Source organism: Lynx canadensis, chromosome A1, assembly GCF_007474595.2.
Source record: "Lynx canadensis isolate LIC74 chromosome A1, mLynCan4.pri.v2, whole genome shotgun sequence".
Classification (NCBI taxonomy): domain Eukaryota; kingdom Metazoa; phylum Chordata; class Mammalia; order Carnivora; family Felidae; genus Lynx; species Lynx canadensis.
This window is the reverse complement of record NC_044303.2, coordinates 197546423-197567727: the sequence shown is the minus strand read 5'-3', so window position 1 is coordinate 197567727 and position 21305 is coordinate 197546423. Positions and strand designations below refer to the sequence as shown.

The 21305-nt window shown below is 52.1% G+C and overlaps 1 protein-coding gene across 1 annotated transcript in view; it reads left to right on the top strand.

Annotated features, from left to right (window-relative positions):
• The window catches only part of ARHGEF37 (Rho guanine nucleotide exchange factor 37), a 70642-nt gene extending 59914 nt beyond the window's left edge, over positions 1–10728 (top strand). Inside the window, exon 13 of the mRNA XM_030329568.1 lies at positions 8721–10728. Within this exon, the coding sequence (XP_030185428.1) occupies positions 8721–8849 (129 nt within the window). The 3' untranslated portion in view covers positions 8850–10728. The remainder of the gene's footprint in view (positions 1–8720) is intronic.
• Positions 10729–21305: the final 10577 nt, after the last annotated feature.

The window sequence follows — 21305 nt, the reverse complement described above, 5'->3', positions numbered from 1 at the left end:
CTGAGCCGCCCAGGCGCCCCTCATGTGTTCTTATCGTAACTTCTGAACTTGTCTTTTCTGTCTTCTCATCTGTAAAATGGGCACAACTCCTGGTCTCACAGGGTGGTGGGTGGGAGTAGTAAATGGAACAGTGTGACGGCTCATGGGTCACACATCCAGGAGCCTCACTGCTGTGCCCTGAAGGAAATGGTGAGCTCTGGCCACCAGGTGGCAGCAGGGCTCTACCCGTCCGCTGCGGGTCCTCCCGAAATGCCCTCGGGGTGGGCAGATGGCACAGTTGAGAGGAAGGACCGGGTGAGAGCTTAGGGAGTGGTGGGGACTGTGTTGGACCAGAGCACCCCGCCACGGTCCAGATTTGCTGGCAGCTTCTCGGCTGCAACCAGTGTTCCACAGAATGAGGGCCCAGCGATGCCAGACGTTCTGATTTTTCAAGAGAAGCCAGAAACCAGGGTTGTGTCTGTTTTTGTATGTGTGTGTGTGAAATCCGTGTGGAGATTGTATGGGCCACAACAAGCCCCGCTTTGCATCTTCTGCCTGAGTGTGGGTGGAGAGTCTCCTCTGGAGAATGAGCGTGATTTCTTTATAGTTCCTCTGAAGTGCCTTCATGTGTCCCCACTTTACCCAGACATTAATCCCCCTTCCTTGGATCTCTGGGAGTGCTGATTCCTTTCATACTCCTGTTACTATTGCCATCTTCGAACTTGCTGGATGGTGTCCCATATTTTCTGACCCACCCATGGGGATCTCCACGGTACCTATCCCACAGATTTCTTTTAAGTTTATTTATTTATTGGAGGGAGAGAGAGAAAGACAGTGCCACTGGGAGAGGGGCAGAGAGAGAGAGAGAGGGAGACCACAGGCCCCACGCTGCCAGCGAAGAGCCCAGCTCGGGGCTTGGAATCACGAAACCATGAGATGATGACCTGAGTGAAAACCGAGAGTCAGATGCTTAACCGACTGAGCCGGCCAGGCACCCCTCCCGCAAAATTCTTTTAAGGATTAAATGAGATACTGCTGTAACACCCAGCACCCAGCACATTAGTGCTCAACAAACACAGTTATCATCATTATGGGGACCTCAGCAGAGACGGCATGACATGGGGGGACAGGTTCGTAGGGCCTGTCTTTCTCCCTTGTACGTGGGAGGGTGATGAGGCCTGCTACTTCCCTACGGGGAGGAAGCCCCGGATCCTGGCTCCTGAGAGCCTGGCTGTAGTTGGGCACAGCCCTTCCCTCAGAGGCTGCCGTCACGCCCCAAAGGCATCCCTGGAATCTTCCCTCTTCTGCCCTCTGTGGTGTGGCCAGGGTGGGCAGGTTTCCCGTCCAGCGCCACACTCGAGGGCACCAGTGGCCCGGATTCTGCTGCTTCTCTCCAACGATATCCTTTCTGCTGTCCTGCGCCCGGACAAGTGGGCCAGGCACCCAGGCGGCAATCAGCATCCTGATTCTGCCGGAGCAGCAACTCCGGTCACAGGCTTGGGGCCTTCTGCACCCGGGGGTGTCTTCTCAGTGTATTCCCTGGAACCAGAGCTTGCTGGGGCTCCCGTAGCAGATTAGGGAGCAAAGGTTTGTCCTCCCGGGCTCTGACTTCTGGCTGGGCTCGGGAGCACCGGCTGCTGCTGTCCGGTCCCTACCGAGGCCCCAGGCGGCCCCCGTGCTTCTAGCACATCTCAGGTGGTTCTGGGTTCCCCGTCTTGGGCCCATCCGCCTGTCCTCAGGGGACGGGGCAACCTTGGAGCCTGTGAGCGGAAAGGGGGCTCTAAACAGTAGCCCCAGATTCGGGACAGCCCTGGGCCGCGGGAAGTTTAAGCCGGAGCGAGTGTTGGGGCCGCAGCCATCCCCTCTGGGCAGCTCGCACCTCCAGACGTTGGCTGTTGGCTTGCTCGCCCTCGCCTTCATCCTCGGCCCTGCTCTGCTCTGTGCTGCGGGGAACTACATTTCCCAGGCCTCCCGCCCTCTGCTTTCCTGGCAGGGGCGAGGTGGGGAGAACCCAAGGTATTTCTCCCTCTCTCTCTCTCCATTGCTCCTTGTGGCTGGTCTTCTCCATGGTTCCAGCCCCTACGGGACAGCCCCTCTCTCCCTGTGGCCTCAAGTCTTGTTGAACAGACCTGGCTATCCTTCCCCGTTTCTGTCAGTAGCTTCCAACACTGGACACTAATAACACTGCCTCTTCCCTGCGTCCCTCCAGCCAAAGGACTGGAGTGTCTTTTTTGCTGTTGTTAACCTCTGGGGTGCTCCTTGGATCTTCTGTCCTCTGCGTAACCTCCTCCCTGTATTAAATTTTTCTGTTCAGAATGCATCGGGTGGTTCTCTTTCCGACCAGACAGTGACTGATAGGTTGCTCAGTAGCTAGGGGTGCAGGGAGGGACCGGGCAGTGGAAATACGGGGCTCCCAGGTGCCCCTGCTTGAGGCTGCCCAACCCTCAGGGAAGATTGGGACCATCGCCAGGTCTGCTGCACCTTCCCTGGGGCAGGGGACTGTCCAGCCCTCCCATCTGGAGCTCTTAAAAGTGTCTTCAGCAGCAGATAGCAGCTGAGTGGGTCACACCCCGGGGTCAGTGGCTGTGAGAATCTGAGCGGCCCCTAGTCTTGGCCAGCTGAGGCTGCGCCTGCAGGGCTCTAAGCAGGCAGAGGCCCAAAGGCAGCTGTGTGAGAACAAAGCCAGGCTGTGGGCAGGAGGACGGGGTCACCTCCTTCCAGCCATAGTGCCTGGAGTCTGGTCCTAGCTCAGGAGGGGCAGTGAGCCCCAGGTCAGGGAGATAGGGAGTGGAGGTGGGGCTTCTGGCCAAGGAGGAGGCTGCTTGTCTTGATTCTGGGGTCTCGGGGTTTCCGGGCATATCAGCAGAGCCTCTGACCTGGGGAAGGACCAGTGCATTAACAGTGATCACCACAGCGTCTTGTCACAGCTCATGGGGCTGCTTGAGGGTGACATGAGGGAATCCACTTGACATGATTAATTCAGTACCTGGCACATAGCAAGCTCTCAAGGGCTGCAGGCTAAAAAACAAACAAACAAACAAACAAACAAACAAATACAAACACAAACACAAATCTCACCAGCAGCCCAGCACTGTGGAACTCATTCTGCAAGCATTTCACGAGCCATGCCGGTGTCCTAGTTAGGATTGAGCCCCGGGCCTCTCCCCTGGGACACAGCCAAGGCTGGGAGCACAGATCCAGCGGCCAGGGCAAGGAAGGGGGTTGGGTCAGGTGAAGGAGTTGTGAGCTTGGGAGGGCACACTCCCTAGGGACGTGGGGGAGGTGGCAGGTGTCCAGCAGGCAGTCAGAGCCCCCGTGGGGCACTTGAGGACAGCTCTCTCCTAGTGTCCAGGAAGGAAGAGATCGAGGCCAGGTCAGAGAGTGAGCAGTAGGGGCCCAGTCTTTGGGTTGAAGTTCAAGTCCCAGGCCCTGAGGACCCGGAGATAAGGCTCAATAAGGACACAGAGATCCTGGCAGGAGGCAGAATTGAGAGCTGGGCACCAGGTTAGGAGGTTCCAGCACAAGGGACTTCATGCTGAGCCCTGGGACCTAGAGCTGCTTGGAACCCACCCACTCCCACCCCGTACGAGGGCAGAGTTGAACCTGGTGGGTACAGTGGACCGGATCAAAGATACAGAGGTGGTGGTAGTCAGGAGTCCAGGCTTCGTGTTGCAAAATGCTCGAGTTCAAACCCCGGCTCGACACTTACCCACTGTGTGACCTCAGCGAGCAAGTTGGTCCATCTCTCTAAAACCTCACTTTCCTCTCTGTGGGCAAATCAGGAAATGGTCCTGCCTCAAAGGGTTGTCGGGATGTCGAAATGGGATAAGGTAGGGAAGCGCCTGCTGTATCTGGTGATGCACCATATCGAGTGCTTAATAAATGATTGATCCTTGAGCACGTAAGCCACCCCCTCCACGGGATCCCTTCCAAACTTTGCAGGCAGTGACCCTGCACCCGAGTTTTCTTGCCTCTGGGCTAACACTGCCTGCGTCTTCACCGTTCCTCCAACGTCTGTGTTCCTGACCCTCGACCACCTCAGACTCTGAAAAAATACCCCCTCACTACAGGGCCTCTTTTCGAAACTGAAAACAAGTAGATATCTTCAGAGGCCAAAGGCTGTTCCCCTGGGAATGTAACTGCAACCATGTCCTCGAAGACTCTCTGGAGATTGGAGTTGGCCATCTTGAATTACTTCACTCTCCGGAGAGGCCTCCCCAGCCGCCGTGGGCCCAGTGGCAGATGGCCTGGCTGATATGGCCAGCGTTCGAGTGTGCCTTCCCCTGACTTTTTCAAATTCCCAAATGTTTCTACCTCAAATTATTTTTCATACTCCCCCCCCCACACACCCCCAAAAAGCCATGGGACGGAGGAGCATGCATAAAATAAAAACACAAGCACAAGGATCGCCCCCCCCGCCACCTCGCCACCCACACCCACACATACCTCTCACGTAACCCCCACACCTACCCACACACACCCGTAGCCGCACAAACACACGCATCCCCAGTGCACACCCCCACCCCCCACCCCCACACACATACCCAATTGAAAAAATCTCAACATCCATTTTCTTCTCCTTTATATCACACCCCTGGCCACCTCCCAGGCCAGAGACTCTAAGCTATGGCACGTCCCTTAGGAGTCATGTGTCCCCACCCCCACCTGGAGAATCACAGCCACCAGCTGGAAACTCTGGGCGCAGCGTTCCTTTCTGTAGTCCTACTGGAGCGATACTGTGTTTTTGTTAATGTATTACAATATGCAGGTACCACGTTATGTTTAACAAAATTGAATCTGGAATTAGAATTGTGTCACTTGCTCCCCAAGGGACGGTCACACTTCTGCGCCTCCTCACAAGGCACGGCAGCAACCAATACCTACTCGGCAACCGCCACCGCAAAGCCCCCAGCCTTCTCCTCTCCGTAAATGGCGCCAACCATCCCTTCAGTCATTCAAGCCCCCAACCTGGCATTCGGCCTGCTTCCTCTTTTCTTCAACCCCTCAGCGAGGCCAGTCAATCTTCCTGCTGTCACTCCACTCCCTGCCTCCACTGCCTCCTGACGGTCACTCTGTTCCCACCCTCGTCCGTCACCCGCAGCCCACTGGCCACAAAGCGGTCAGAGTGACTCTCGAAACACGCAGAGAATGTCCTGCCCCTGCTCGACACTGAACAAAACCCCAGCTCCTCACTCTAACCTAAAAGACCCTGCCTCCTTCCCACCACATCACAGACCTTCCTGCCCTTTGATCACCATATGAGGCCACACTGGCTTTCTCTCTTTCTATTCCTCGTGACTCGAAGCTTGTTCCTGACTTCGGGTCTCTGCACTGGCCCTTCCCTTCTCTGGCCACTCTACCCCCAGATCTGCCCATGGCTTAACTTCTTGTCAGGAAGGTCAGCTCCTCAGTGATACCTTTGCTGACCACTCCACCTGGGTAGCCTCCAACCCTCCCCACCCCGACCCCAGTCACTCACTATTACATCACCCTTACTGTCATTGCAGACTATATCATTCCCTCTTATTATTAGTTAGTTTGTTGTCTGATTCTCCCTTTAGAAAGTAAGTTCCTTGGGGCGCCTCGCTGGCTTAGTCTGTACAGCATACAACTCTTGATCTTGGGGTTATAAGTTCGAGCCCCACATTGGGTGTAGAGATTACTTAAAAGTTTTAAAAAAATCCTGGAACGCCTGGGTGGCTCAGTCGGTTAAGCATCCAACTTCGGCTCATGATCTCGTAGTTTGTGAGTTTGAGCCCCACGTCGGGCTCTGTGATAACAGCTCAGAGCCTGGAGCCTGCTTCGGATTCTGTGTCTGCCCCTCCCATGCTCATGCTCTGTCTCTCTCTCTGTCCCTCAATAATAAATAAACGTTAAAAAAATTTTTGTATTTAAAAAAATCTTTAAAAAAGAAGACAGTAGGATCCTCAAAGGTAGAGATTTTATCCATCTTATTCAGTCCTAAATTAAAATATGTGTTAGTATGTCCCAAATGGGATATCCTTATAGTAAAAAATTTTTTATGGTTTATGTGCAAATCAGACTTAACTAGGTGCCCTGTATTTTCGCTGGTAACCCTACTTAAGGCCCATGGGTCCACATCTTGGGAACATGGTCCCGTGAGAATGAAGCTGGCACAGGAAGGGAAGAGAGGAAATGTACAGGGATTTGCCGAGGGCCACATAGATGTTAAGCAGATTAGATAGAACAGGTTCTATACCTAGCTTCGTCTGATGCCCGGTCCAGTCTCTTGTCCCCTGTACTCACCCGCTGACCTACAGAGAATTCCCACAGAGCAGGACATCTCTCAGGTCCTCCAAAGTCACCCACTCCTCTTCATCCCCACTGCCAGTGAACTCGAAGCTTGGGGTTCCCCAAGCGCTCACCTGCCATCTTTTTTTTTTTAATTTTTTTTTTTTTCTTTAACGTTATTCACTTTTGAGAGAGAGACAGAAACAGAGTGTGAGCGGGGGAGGGGCAGAGATAGAGGGAGACACAGAATCCGAAGGAAGCTCCGGGCTCTGAGATGTCAGCACAGAGCCCGACGTGGGGCTTGAACTCATGAACGGAGAGATCATGAGCTTAAGTTAGACACTTAACCAACTGAGCCACCCGGGTGCCCCATCACCTGTCATCTTACAACAGCCTCCAGCTGTGTCTCCAACTGTGTTCCTCCCGCCTTCCCTCTGTTTTTCACGAGGCCACTGCCAGGGAGAGCTTTCAGGGACACAAATCTGAATCCAGGCTTTGGTAGGATCTTCCGGGGTTCCTGACCGTGGCTTTGTGGTGTGGACCCTGTTTATTCCTTCCCTTCCTTGACCTCTGCACACTGCATTGCTCTCTCTGGCCTCCTTTGCACTCTCTCTTTCATCTGGGTGGTAGGTACATCCTCCCGCAACCTCCTCCCCTGCTAAATCATCCTTCAAGTCTCAGTGATACATCACTTCCTCCAGGAAGCCTTCCTTGCTTAGTTCAGGTCCTTTTCCTATGTATACCTCTACCTGGGGTCCTTCTCCCTCTTTGAAATTGCCTTTTTACTCGAGGGTCTCTCCATGGAGTTAGCTCCATGAGGGCGGGGGCTGTGTCTATTTGCACTGCACCCCCGAGCCCGGCAGGGTGTCCGACATGGTTGATGTTCAGTGGAAAAGCTGGGGAAAGAATGAGGGTTCTCTGAGGACATTATGTTTTACTAAACTAAGCACCAAGGTTCAGTTTCCTGGCACACAGTAGGCTCCCAGGACACATCTGTTGAATGGACGGTGGATGAATAAATGAATAAACAACATGGCTCAACCCCTCCCCCGCCAGACACACGCTGGATGCGTTCACCTCTGCACTTTGCGGTCTCTTGCAAAAGAAAAGGCATCTCGACTCCCGGTTTGGATACTGTGGGGTTTTGAGTAGGAAAAAAAAAACACACACACACACAAAAAAACAGTGCTCCTTCCACAAGAAGAGTTTCAGGCCATAGAGGCCTTTCTTCTTGGCAAAGGGAGGGGGGAGGGAAAGGGCCTCAGCCCAGTTTCCGGATGGCCTTAATTGGCCCCAAACAGACTAATAAGGTGTGAAATTGGCTTCATCCTCCACCACATCTCCCCAGCCAGCGTGTCCCTGTAGCGTCTCCCTCTGCTACCACGGATGCAGCACTGTCTCCAGCCTCTCTGTCCCCGGCAGACAGGCGGGTCATGACGCCCACGCAGCCCATGGCACAGGGCTCTGCAGAGCCCATGAGGCCATTTGGCCTCGGGCCAGGATGGGCTTTCAAAGCCAGAAGCATCCGATGTGGCGCGTCTGACGCACCTCCTAAGCCAGCCCCTGGCCTCTCCTGTCCTGATTTGCTCCTCTGGCACTGGCTTCTAACGCAGGTTGCGGGGGCTGGAGGCGGGGGGCACCGCGTTAGGGGAGCTCTTTGAGACTCTCCCCCGACCCTCCCCCCGCCACCATTGCACCAAATGCAGGGCTGGAGAATCAGAGCCAAAGGGACCTCAGAGAGCAATGAAATTGGGGAGCTCAGGGGAACCCCTGGGGTGCCTTTAGGGCTGCTCGGGGGATAGCTGGAGGCTTCTGCGCCCCTCCTTCCACTAGGACAGGACCATTTTTGCATCAGTCTTGTTTACTGGCTCCTGTTTAAGAGTTCCTAGGAAGAAAGGGATTCCATGGCTGTAATAAGTCCTAAAACCAGCAGTCATTCCCAAACCTGCCTGTGAATCCGAATCGATGGGTGACTTGGTCAGAAATACAGATTCTGAGCCTTGTAGTATGTTTGCCCATTCAGCACCCATTTTCTCTCCCCCCCCCCCCAGGAGAGCCCCTATGTTAGGTTACAAAGCTATGCCCCTCCCCACATGCGACCCAGTGTGGTTCGGGTGGAGACCCGCTCCCAGGTCTCTAGGAGTGAGCATGTTCCCCAGGCCTGGCGAATCACAGGCATGGTCAGCCCAGGGTCAAAGGTCGCTGCAGTGGCAGCCCCAGGATTTTGGCAGAGCTTTAGGGGAAGAGATGTTCTCTTTTCTCGGAGGCCCTAGGCTGTAGCTGTCAGCTTGGAACTACTAGCTAAGAATGAAGCCGACACAGAGGCCGACCACGACAAGGGATCAGAGAGAGAGAGGCAAACGGACATTCCTCGCGACATGTCAAGAGCACCTGGGCCCAGCCATGTCTGAGGTTTATCCCCCTGGACTGTTCAGATACACGAGCCGATAAATTGCCTTTTTTTTTTTTTTTTTTTTGGCTTTGGCCAGTTTGATTTGGGGTTTCTGCTACTTGCACGCGAGAGTCCTGACTACTACAGAGACCCCCGTCTCAGATCTCCTGAATCGTGGTGTCTGTGGATGGAGTCCAGGAATCTAGAGTTTTCAAAAAGCTTCTGAAGACATTCTGCTCAAGTGTCAGCACCTCGTCAAGTCCTTGTGTGGACATCGCCGAGATCCCGGTCCAGCGATGCGCAGATAAAAGTGATCCTTCCATAAATAGCCATCATCATCGTCTGTCAGAACGCTGTTCGGGATCTCAATCCTCACCACGCCTCCGTGAAGAACGCGTTGTTCTTCCCATTTGACAGAGGAAAACGCTGAGGCCGAGAGAGGTGCGTGCGAGTGTTCAAGGGCGCACAGCTAGTAAGTAATGGATCTGGGAGTGTGAGTCTCTGAATGAAGCTCATCCACTTTCCAGGATTCTGCACTTCCCAGAATAGTCCCTCGGCTTGCCTACAGCCTCAACAGCTGGTGTTGAAAATGTCCTCTGTCTTCAGAGACTCTCAACAAGCCAAGCCTGTCTGAGTCGCTTCGTGTGCTGCGGCTGCCGTAAGGGAGGGCTCCAATGCAGCTGACGGAAACAAGAAGGGACATGTATTATACTACCTTCTAAGATGCCCCAAAGTAGGAGGACTCCAGCGTTGGTTAATTCGGAGGCTCGGTTGTCACAATCAAGAGCTCAGGTTCCTTGCATTTTTCGGCTCCGTCCTCTTTGGGTGTCAACTGTCCTTCACGCTGGCTTTCTTCTTGGTCACGAGGTAACTGCTGGACTTCGAGACATGACGATGTCCAGCGAAGGGGAGGCGGTCTGTTTCTTCCGGCGTGTGTCCTCTCATCGGTGAAAACATGGTTCCCCAAAGAGCCTCTCGTCACTAGTCAGAATTGCATCACGTGTGTATTCCTAGTCCAGTGGTTGGCAAGACGGGTTGGAGCCTCACGATGGGTGTGGACCACTCACGATTCACCCTGAGGCTGGGCTGAGTGGACACCTGAGCAGCGCAGGGCTCTTCAAGAAGGAAAGAAGGAAGGGGACAAAGGGTGTTGGGTTGTGTCTGCCAACGCAGTTCCTCTCCTGGCCCAGAATACTCTAGAATGCTCCAGAAGCGTCTCTCTTTTCATTAGGCACGATCCTTGCGGAACGGTCCATTTTCAAAGTTCAAAATCCTTCACATGGCTTCCTCAACCATTTCTCCAGTCCTCTCCCATAGCCACTAAGACGTTCCAAAGAAACACAGGACTTTCCCTCCAATATCCAGAGCTGCTCTACCTGGCTTTAGTTCCCTCACTGTCTGTTGGACTCATACCAGTGTGCTGGGTTGCTGGGAGGACTGATCGGCACGTGGGGTGGCGGGCATGCGGTGTTCCCTGCCCATCCCCTGTTTCCCCTGCTTCTAACTGCAGAATGCACGTTGTTCCTTAGGGACCCACCCCCTCCCACTCTCAAGCCATGTGTCATAAGCAACAATGACCCTCGTGCCAAGCCCAACCCCTACGAGGCCTCTTCCCCTGCATCCTGGGGCATGAGACTTAGGCTTATCCAATCACTGCGTTCGGTGCCTCTTGCCACAGGCCGTGACTTAGGATGGACAAGAACCCCAGTCTGCTCCATGAAAGTCAGTTCCTGGGCCTTGGGCTCAAACTCCTAGGAGGAGACAAATTTTATTTCCACCAGACTTGTTGCGCTACAGGCTTTCAGCGACCGTTTTTGCAACTTCCCGGGGAAAGCCGGTCTGAGGGCGAAGCTAACACGAAGCCAAGAGACCGAGACCCAGAGACCCTCGGCTGCGGGACCCAATCGGGCCTGGCGCCAGACACGGCTGCACATCTCACTTTCCTTTCTTGGTCAACCTAGTCTCACTGGGCATTCTGCCCCTTGTAATCAAAAAACAACTAATATAGCATGTGTTTTTGAAAAGCTGAACTGTGCTCGCCTTTGGCTGACTCGTATGTATGTAAAGGGGAACAACGGGAGATCACATTGGGAAACTTGGCTGGAGACACATGGCACAGGGCCTTGAGGACTTTGAGACAGCGCCCCCCACCCCCCCCCCATTTCTGAGACCCCTGGGGGGGGGTGGGGCGTGCAGGATCTCCGGAGGCCAGGTGGGGAGGTCCCAGGAGTTGCCAGGCAGGCTAAGCTTTGCCCTCGGGATCCGCTAAATGTTTTTGCAGCTGCTGATAAAGTAGGATTCTTGACCTGCAACAGGACTCAGCCTCCAGGCATGTTTTCTCCAGGGGACAGTTGGGAGAGTCCTGCAAAGTTGACAATGCTTGGAAGAAAGGAGCTGTGACCATGATCAACTGCTCCGGGAGGTGGGGGCGGTGGGGGGCGGGGGTCAGGGATGGTGATGGTGAGGAGAAACCCAGTGCAGCTGATGAGAAGGTCTGGGGATGCCACCAATTGTGCCCACATCCCTGTTAAGTCGCCTGGAACGGGACAGTGGGCTGGCCAGAGTAGGGGCAAGGACATCTCCTCCCTCCTTCCACAGACCCGCTTCTATTAATGCAGCCGGAGATGGCACACACTTTGGGGACAGCACATTAGGCTTTGCATTTAAATGGACATCAGCTGCTGCTACTATGTTATATCCCCCGCCCAGTGGCCCCAAGTCCTCCAAACTGTCTCCCCACTGAGGAGAACCGCCTCCACCCTCAACTCCTTTTCAAGACTCCACGAATCAAAAATCTGGCCCTCCTGGTGAGGTGGGAGGTCTCTACTACCATCTTCAAGAGCCTGGAAACACCACGGGCCCAGCCCCTGAGGCAGTGCCTACTCCCTAAAGAAACCACTTTCTTGATCAAGGCATATTCCATTCGGCTGGTCCTTCAGGTGTTTCTCGGGAGGATTCTGGGAAGGAAAAAGACAGCTGTCACACAGCTGTGGCCACTCCATGACAGGTAGGCCCGGACGTGGGTGTTAGAGCTCTTTATCGATACATGGATACTCAAACACAAATCGATTTATTTCCCCAAGTATACCGACAGTGTGCTAGGGGGTGGCTGGGTTGGCACCGGTTTCCAGGCTCCGCTACAAACTGTCCCTAGAAGCAGCAGCAGCCCCAGGGGCGCCTGGGTGGCTCAGTCGGTTAGGCATCCGACTTCGGCTCAGGTCATGATCTCACGGTTCGTGGGTTCGAGCCCACACATCAGGCTCCGTGCTGACAGCTTGGAGCCTGGAGCCTGCGTCAGATTCTGTGTCTCCCTCTCTCTAGCCCTCTCCCGCTCATGCTCTGTGTCTGTCTCTCAAAAATGAATAAACAGTAAAGAAAAAAAAAAAAAGAAGAAGAAACCCCAAGCTCTTGCCCTCTCTAGGCTCACTAGAGGGTAGCTCTGGGTTTATAGCTGAACCTGGAAACTGGGAAACCATTTCCCTCCCTGGTTTCATTAAGGAAGTTGCCTCCCCCTGACCGTCTTGGGCAGGGGTGGGGTAATTTTTGGTTCCATCCTCCTATGCTGGCCTCCTCCAATTAAAGTCAAAGAGGTCATTCACCTGGGTAAATCAGCGGGGGAGCATGCTTTCTAAAATGTTCTTCCTCTGGACTTTGGCTCTGGCAAGGGCAGTGGCAGTGGTGGGTCATTGACAGCATCTAGTTAAAGGCAATGGTTGCTTTTCCTGCTTCCTGCTTCTTGGCCCTCAGAATTTCCTTAATTCCTGCTGACCAAGCCTGCTCTTCTAGTCTTTCATCAGTTGTGGAAGTTTCCATTGGCCTTCCCCCCCAAACCCCTGTTCTCTATATGCTGGAGCTTGTACCGATCACCCTGTGTGATACACCCCCCAAGGGTGGAGTATCTTTTTCCCTCTCTTACTTCCAGGACTTGCCCGGATTCCTTCCTCAGAGGATACTTTACGTTCCCCAGGACAGATCCCCACCTTGCTTCATATGAATCCTCGCAGAAAAAGCAAAAAATGCAAAAGAATATGCTTCCCGAATGTTGTCACTATTCGTACAGGGTGGTGAGATACCCGGAGGGCTTCATTTTCCCCTTCTAGTACATCTTTGTCTCCTGAAAAATCGTTTCCTATGTCCATACACTCTATTTATGATCTTTATCATAACAATGGTGCTCACGCGTATGCTTGTTGGATTGCAATTACAGAAACTGAGACACTGAGCAAAGGGCAATGAAGCCCTTTTTTGTGCTGAAGGAGTGAGCCCCGTCCCTGCATGGGTGTCCTTGAGCGGGGGCTCAGCACTGGCGACTGTTATCACCCCGCTGCTATGGGTGAATTTATTAACAGAGCCAAGGGCTGACATCCCATTGGCTTTGTTGTACGCATGACTCAGGACCAGTCCTCGCCCTTCTTGGCCCCCAGGTCACCCCGCATGAACAAGGAGAGGATGGGACTAAATGACCCGTTCTGCTGTTCAGTTCTGGGGCCTTTTGGAAGGGCATTGCCAGACGGAAGCAGCAGCCGGGGGAGAAGTTGGAATCCTACTCTGGGCAGAAAGGCTCTTGAGGTGTGCTGTGTTTCAGACCCTTTGAGTTCCACACGGCAAACACCCACCTCCATTAACTCAAGCGAAAAAGAATTGGTTGGCTTATCTAGCTGAAACATTTAGGCCGGGAGTCAGGCATGGCTAGATCTAGGGTGTAAGAAGGCGTCATGGGACCTGGTCTCTATTGGTCTCTTCTGCTGTCTGTTGCCTGCTTCGCCATCAGACAAGCTCTGCCCCTGCAAAGGCACGATGTAGCAGCCCCAGGCTTACACCTTGCCAGCCTAAAGCCTCTTCCCAAGCATTCTGGCAAAAGTCATAGGGCTGACTGTCATGGGCTCTATTAGGTGACATGCCCATCGCTGAACCACTCACGGAGCCAGGGTATAGATTCTGTGGATTGGCTAGATTTGGTCATGTTCCTGCTCCTAAGATTGACAAGCAAGGTGAGGACCACTCACACCACTGGCCTAAGAGGTGAGGAGGGGTAGGATGGTTGACGAAAGACAAGTCAGGAGCTATTACTAGAGGGGAAAGGATGCCGGGAAGGAAAGGACCTCCCCACTCGGGTGGGAAAAGCCCATTCGGGTTCATCTAGATCAGCTGGTATCAGAGTGTGTCCTCCAGATGGGCAGCATCGACGTCACATGGAAACTTGTTAGAAACACAAGTTCCCAGGCCTATGGGCTGGGCGGGGCCCGACCCTCCGGGAGATATGGACACACAGTGAAGTTTGAACACCACTCACATAAACCAGTGGATCTCACTTCTGACTTCAGTTAGAATCCCCTGGGGAGTTTTAAGCTGCTGACCCCACTCCCAACCAATGTGATCAGGGTCAGGGAGGGCATGGGGTCCAGCCCTTGGCATTTTTTGAAATGTTCCCCCAAGTGATTCTAGTGGCAGCCGAGGCTGCGAAAACTTTGAGCTCAATGGAACTCTTGTTCTCAGCTCCTTCTACCTTATGCAGTGGTGATCCACGAGGGTGTGTGGCCTGTCCCTCGACAGTTTATTGAAGCGGGACTCAGCAGGGGGCAAGTCAAGCCAAGTCTCGTGGAATAACAACACAGAGGCGACACGTGACCCAACCAAGTGCGTGGATTCTGAACCAGGAATCCCCTGCCCGTGATAAATGAATCTTTACCACCCACCCACCCACCACCGAGTCACCCAAGATGGGGAGAACTAACTGGAGGGGAAGAAATAATAGGCACAGTTTACTTACTGGGTGCTTACTATATGCCAGGCAATGTGTTTGGCTCATTTCAATCTGATATAAGCCTGTGAGGTGGGTACCTCAGACTAAATGGGACCATCACCCTGTGAGGTAGGGAAGATTAACTGTCAGAGAAAAAGACCCTGAGGGTCAAAGGGTAAAGTAAGTAGGCCTCAGAGGGCTGAGCTGGGATTGGAATCCAGAACAGTCTGGTTTGAAAGCCAGGGCTCTAACCCCTGCTCTCTATGCTGCCTTCTGGGGAAAGCCGTGGTATCCAGTTAGGAAAATAGGAGCTTGGGGCAGGGTTTTGAGGGGAATCTCAGATTCCACATTTTTGTTTGTTGATTTATTTTTCTTGGTTTTTAAATTTTTTTAATGTTTATTTCTTTTTTTTTTTTTTTCAACGTTTATTTATTTTTTTTTGGGACAGAGAGAGACAGAGCATGAACGGGGGAGGGGCAGAGAGAGAGGGAGACACAGAATCGGAAACAGGCTCCAGGCTCCAAGCCATCAGCCCAGAGCCTGACGCGGGGCTCGAACTCACGGACCGCGAGATCGTGACCTGGCTGAAGTCGGACGCCTAACCGACTGCGCCACCCAGGCGCCCCTAATGTTTATTTCTGAGAGAGACAGAGTACGAGTGGGGGAGGGGCAGAGAGAGAGGGAGACACAGAATCCGAAGCAGGCTCCGGGCTCTGAGCCGTCAGCACAGAGCGTGATGTGGGGCTCGAACCCACAAACCCTGAGATCATGACCTGAGCTGAAGTCAGTCGCTCAACTGACTGAGACACCCAGGCGCCCCTAGAAATGAATTCTTAAAACCTCAGAACAATACATTTGGTTAAAAACACACATACCCCACCATGAGATCCTGCTTTCTACCCACCGGGACGGCTATAATGAAAACAAACAAACAAACCAAAAACCCCACCAGGTAATGACAAAGGTTGGCGAGGCTGTGGAGAAAATAGAACCCTCATGCATTGCTGCTGGGAAAACGAAATGGTGCGGCCACTCTGGAAAAAATACGGACAGTTCCTCAAATGGTTAAACGTAGAGTTACCACGTGACCCAGTGCTTCCACTCCTAGATACATAAACAAGAGGAAAGGAAACATATGTTCACACAACAACTTGTGTATGAATGTTCACAGCAGCATTCCTGCTAGCCCCAAAGTGGAAACAATCCAAATGTCCCCCGAGCTGCTGAATGGATACATAAAATGTGGTATCGCCCTACAGGAGAACATCACTCTGCAGTAAAAAGGAGTGAAGGGCTGACCCACACTGTGGCCGGGATTAACCCTGAAAACCTCATGCTAAGTGAAAAAAGCCGGCCACAAAGCCGAAATATCTTATGATTCTATATACGTATCCAAAATAGGCAAGGGAGACAGAAAATAGGTGAGTAGTTGCCCACGGCCCAGGGGAGTGATGAGGGATGGGGATGATAGCTAAGTGTGAGGGGTTTATTTTGAGGCAATGACAATGCTCTAAAATTATGCTGCTGTGTCACAGCTCTGTGGATATCTTTAATGGGACACCTAGAATGGATAAATTGTATGACGTGTGCATTATATCCCAAGAAAGCTCAAAACACATACACTCAAATAAGTGATCGGCTAAGGAAATTGTGATAAATGTATGTTCACGGGCTGGGGCATCTGGGTGGCTCAGTCGGTTAAGTATCCGACTCGTGTCAGCTCAGCTCATGATCTCACGGTTCGTGAGAAAGAGCCCTGCACTGGGCTCTGTCGGAGCCTCTTTTGGATTCTCTCTCTCCCTCTCTCTGTCCCTCCCCTGCTCGTGCTCTCTCTGTCTCAAAAATAAATAAATAAAAATTTTAAAAAAGGTTTTATTTATTTTTGACGAGAGAGAGAGAGAGAGAGAGAGAGAGTGAGTGGGGCAGGGGCAGAGAGAGAGGGAGACACGGAATCCGAAGCAGACTCCAGGCGCTGAGCTCTCAGCCCAGAGCCCGACGCAGGGCTCGAACTCACGGACCGCGAGGTCGTGACCTGAGCTGAAGTCTGACGCTCAACTGACCGAGTCACCCAGGCGTCCCGATAAATAAGCTTTTTTTTTTAAAAAAGAATGTATGATCATGGAATAAAATGTAATATTATGACAAAGGCAAAAATGAAGACGTTCCGTATGAAATGATGTGGCAGGACCTCTAAGACATATTGCAAAATGAGAAAAGTAAGGTATAGAACAATGTATATAGTATGCTCTCCTCATGCAAGAGAAAGGAGAAGCCATATTCGTTCTTTACGTGTGTAGGCCAGGGTTGGCAAACTACGGTCCAAGGGCCAAATCCAGCCAGCTGCCTGTCTTGGTGTAGCCAGCAAGCTGAGATTGGTGTCTAGATTTTTAAATTAGTTGAAAAGCAATCCAAAGAAAATAGTATTTCCTTACATGTGAAAATGATGTGAAGTTCACAATGCCACGTCCTAAAATAAAGTTTTATTGGCACACAGCCACGCTCATTCATTTATGTGTGGTCTATGGCTGCGTTCTTAGTACAATAGCAGGGTTGACGAGTTGTGACAGAGACCATAAGCCCACAGAGCCTAAAGTATTTGTGATCCGGCCCTTTACAGACAAGGTTTGTTGACTTCTGTCCCAGCTTATCTGGAAGAAAGCACTGGAAATTGGTGAACCCAAGAGGCTGTTCTGGGAAGGCACCGAGAAGCTGGGGGACGGAGTCAGAGGGCGTCTTCACTGCGTCCTCTTTTGGATTTACTTTTTAAATGTCAACAAAGCAAAAGCTGTACGTGTCTGCACGTGAACATATTGGGACGCTCATATGCAGAAAATATTTCGCCAGCTGTACACCCAATGAATAATGGAGGTAGCTTTGAGGGAGGACCTGGCTGGGGAAAATCAAGTGGCCACAGTGGTAAATATATTGTTGGACTACCTTCCAAAGAGAACCAGTTCGTGCCTAACTTGTGCAATTAAGAACAAAGAAGGCACACTTTCTAGATCTGCACATTCTGTGAGCTTGTGGGCGATGCCTGCCTGGGGATTCACTGTGGCTCCTGGCACAGGGTGGGGACCATTGTAGATGCTAATCTAGCTATTGAATGAATGAATACAAGCGCCCAAGAGATGTGTATCTGGAGCGGAGGAATACATTCAAAGGAGGCACGCATAGTTCAGAGGGTGCTGGGGTGGGGGTGGAGGGTGGTCTGAGAAGAAAGGAGGGGACAGGTAAGGATGGCTGAGCAGGGACATCATCCCCGATGCCACTCCAGCCCGAGGCTGCAGCTTCCCACAGTCTTTGGGCACCCTGGTTGAGGGGTCCTAGCCTTCCGGAGACAGCTGGGGGCATTTTAGCATCTCTCCCCTCCCCTTCTCCGATAACATCCCCCAATCTTTGTCATTTCCAACCTCTCTTGAAGGACACTAGGAAAATACAGCTGGGGGGCTTGGGCAGACCAGCTGTGCCTGCTGCCTCCTAGAGATGCCCTTTCAGCGAGCACCATCTGTTGTTGACCACCCCGAGGGGAGAGACTCCTCCCACCTGCCGCCTAGAGCCGCCAGAATCCCCTTGCCCAGGGACCAAGCTGTGGCACACCTACATGGATGGTCAGGTGCCCAGGAACTTGGCCCCAGGGACAGCTGGGCCACAGGGATGTCTCACACGGACAAACTGAGGACATCTCTCGTACTGGGTCTCACCCCTTCTTCCTGAAACAAGGCCCCTGTTTTATCCAAGGGACTCCTTATGTTCAGCCCAGGGAGTTTGGATACCAGACTGCACACATGACACAGGCCTGGCCAATCGGAACATTCCATTTTCCCGGCCACACTGATTGGTTCACTGATGGGCGTGTGATCCAAGCCAAGCCTCAGGATTTTTGCCAGGGCGGGAGCTGCCACAGAAGAGATGCCGCCTCTCTGCTGGGGTTGCCCCCTGCGCAGCTACGCTTGTAGCGGCTGGTTGGCTTTTCTCCACAAAAGAGCAAGCCTGTCTGAGAACAAAGCCAAGACAGAAGGAAGTCAAGCCGGGAACTGGAGACTGGTTGATGACATTATGTAAACCGGATCCATCTACCTTCCACCCTTTGCAGCTCAGTGAATCAAAAATTCCCTTTCTGGCGGGGGCGGGGCACCTGGGTGGCTCAGTGGGTTGGGCGTCCTCCTCTTGGTTTCGGCTCAGGTCACGATCTCCCGGTTTGTGAGTACAAGTCTTGCGTCAGGTTCCACGCGGGCAGCGCGGGAGCCTACTTGGGATCCTCTCTCTTCCTCTCTGCCCTTCCCTGGTGCCGTCTCTCTCTCAAAATAAATAAACAAAGTTAAAAACAAATCCTTTTTTGTGTTGACGCCAGTTTGGAATGGCAAGAATCATGATTGCTACCCGAAGTTGGCGGAGCCAAGATCCCCATCAGATTCTCCAAACATTTAATGGACATTTCATTTCCACCCCTTTGGGCGGAGATCTTTCCCTCAGCACCAGCCCCCTCCTCTGGGTGTGTGTGTGTGTGTGTGTGTATTAACGTGTACTCTTCACTGTGTACTCTTTTGGATTGACTTTTTTTTAATTTTTTTTAACGTTTATTTATTTTTGAGACAGAGACAGAGCATGAACGGGGTAGGGTCTGAGAGAGGGAGACACACAATCTGAAACAGGCTCCAGGCTCTGAGCTGTCAGCACAGAGCCCGACGCGGGGCTCGAACTCACAGACTGTGAGATCATGACCTGAGCCGAAGTCGGACGCTTCACCCACTGAGCCACCCAGGTGCCCCCACTGCACCTGTACTTCTAACCTGAGTGAGCAGCAGGGTCCCCTGGGACCCTGGTGCCCATTCCAGGGCCACCCTGCTCTGAATGAGGAGAGCGCAGGCCTGACATGGGATCTGGGGATCGACCTCGTTAACAAACGCGCCAGGGGATATTGATGCCAAAGGTACCCAGGACCTCACCCTGAGAGTAGCCACTGTCTTCCCCTCCAGGGCTTTGGCCCTAGAAAGCAATTTGGCATTTCCAGGCCTATTCTTGCCAGGGCTAAAGCTCTGCCCTAGCTTAAGAATGATTACGGGGCAAGACAAACTTCTCTGCTGACGGAAGGAAACAAGAGACCGAGGGCATGCAGGATGAGCAACTCGTGCCTGGGAGGAAAACAAAAAATTAAAGCACAGGGGCGTGTGCGGCACAGGAGGTTGGTGCCAGGCTATGGACTTTAAGAGGGAAAGGTGTAAGCCAGGGCCTGGGGGAAATTAAAATTCGAGGGGGCTTCTTAATTTTTCCCCCTGAAAAGAAATGGCCCTCACTGCTCTTAGCGGTGCGATTCAAAATTCAAACAAAGCTGAAAGCCCAGCGCAAGCTGGTTGCACCCTCTTGACATCCGGCTTTCAGGCTCGCTGCCCCTTCTATCTGGAAGGCTATCGCTTCCCTTCCTCTGCTTACCAAGTCTCTACTCATCCTACAGTTCCCAAATTTGGTTGCATTTCCTCTGGGAGGTCTTCTCTGACCACCAAATCTAGCTCAGGTGCCCCCCCCCCCCCCCCCGTGCTCTGTTAGCTCCCTATAGGAGGTCATGATCTTAACCTCGGATTTTTTGTGTCCTCTCACTAGATTATCGCGGGTTCCTGAAGGAAAGACTGTATCGATACTGTTCCCTATTACATTCTCAGTGTCCGGCACACGGTAACAATGCATTAAATGCATAAGTAAATGAATGAAGACGTAATGAAATCAAAACAGAAAGCTCAGGGGCGCCTGGGTGGCTCAGTTGGTTAAGTGTCAGACTTGATTCCGGCTCAGGTCATGCATGATCGCACGGTTCATGGGACGGATCCCCCACTTCGGGCTCTGCACTGGTTGTCTCTCTCCCTCACTCCGCCCCTTCCTCTCTCGTGCGCTCTCAAAATAAATCAATAAACTTAAGAAAAAAAAAAAGAAAAATTGAAAAAAAAAAAAAACCCAAACCAGAAAGCTCACCGCAATTACTTGCGATAATCATTTTGACCACTAGATGGCATGCCACCATGACATCTCAATTGCGCTGGGAAGGGAGTGGGGGTAAAATTGAGGGATGAGCAAGTCGATGGGGGGAGGCCAGACTTCCCAGGGGGCATGCAGTCTCCTGCAGACTAACAGCTGGAGACTTTTGCAAGCCCTGCATTTGTATGTGTGGCGGTCTTTGCTCGGGTATTTGCATGACTCCCCATTTCCATCAGGGTTTCCATCTACACGTCAAATGCTTTTTCCAATTCTCTGCAGTGTCTCCTCTGGCTTACCAAAGAGTTGTTTTATTAGCGTTGTCATTGTTGTTGCTGGTGATTTCTTGAAATGGTTTTGTAAATTGTTTTTTAAAGTTACCATGTAGAGGGGCACCTGGGTGGCTCAGCTGGTTAAGTGTCTGACTCTTGATCTCAGCTCAGGTCATGATCTCACCCACCTCAGCCTCTGCTGATGGTGTGAAACCTGCTTGGGATTCTGTCTCTCCTTCTCTGATTCTGTCTCTCCTTCTCTCTGCCCCTCCCCCGCTTGTGCTCTCTCAAAATAAACAAATAAAAAACCCCACAAAGTTACCATTTAGAGAAGGTGAACTTGGTCACTTTTAGGATCTGAGCCCCCACTGGGTCCAAACTTCCACTCTGCAATGTATCCAGAACTTCTCTTTTCTGGCGTAGGGACCAACATGAACTTACACTTCTCTTATTCTTCCGTTCTATCACCAACACAGGTTGGCTTATTTTTCAAGGAACCATATTTTATAGAAAGTCAAAGATCTCTTTTTTGGTTGCTTTTTTGTTTTGGGGTTGTTGTTTTTCTTGTTGTTGTTGTTGTTTTAACGCTACCTCCTGGGAATTTCAGGAGATGTGACAAGTGACAACAACAAAGCAATGCTGAAATGTAGCCACTGGGCCGCAGGCTGGGCTTACTTACTGGCTGTTAATATTTCCGGTACAC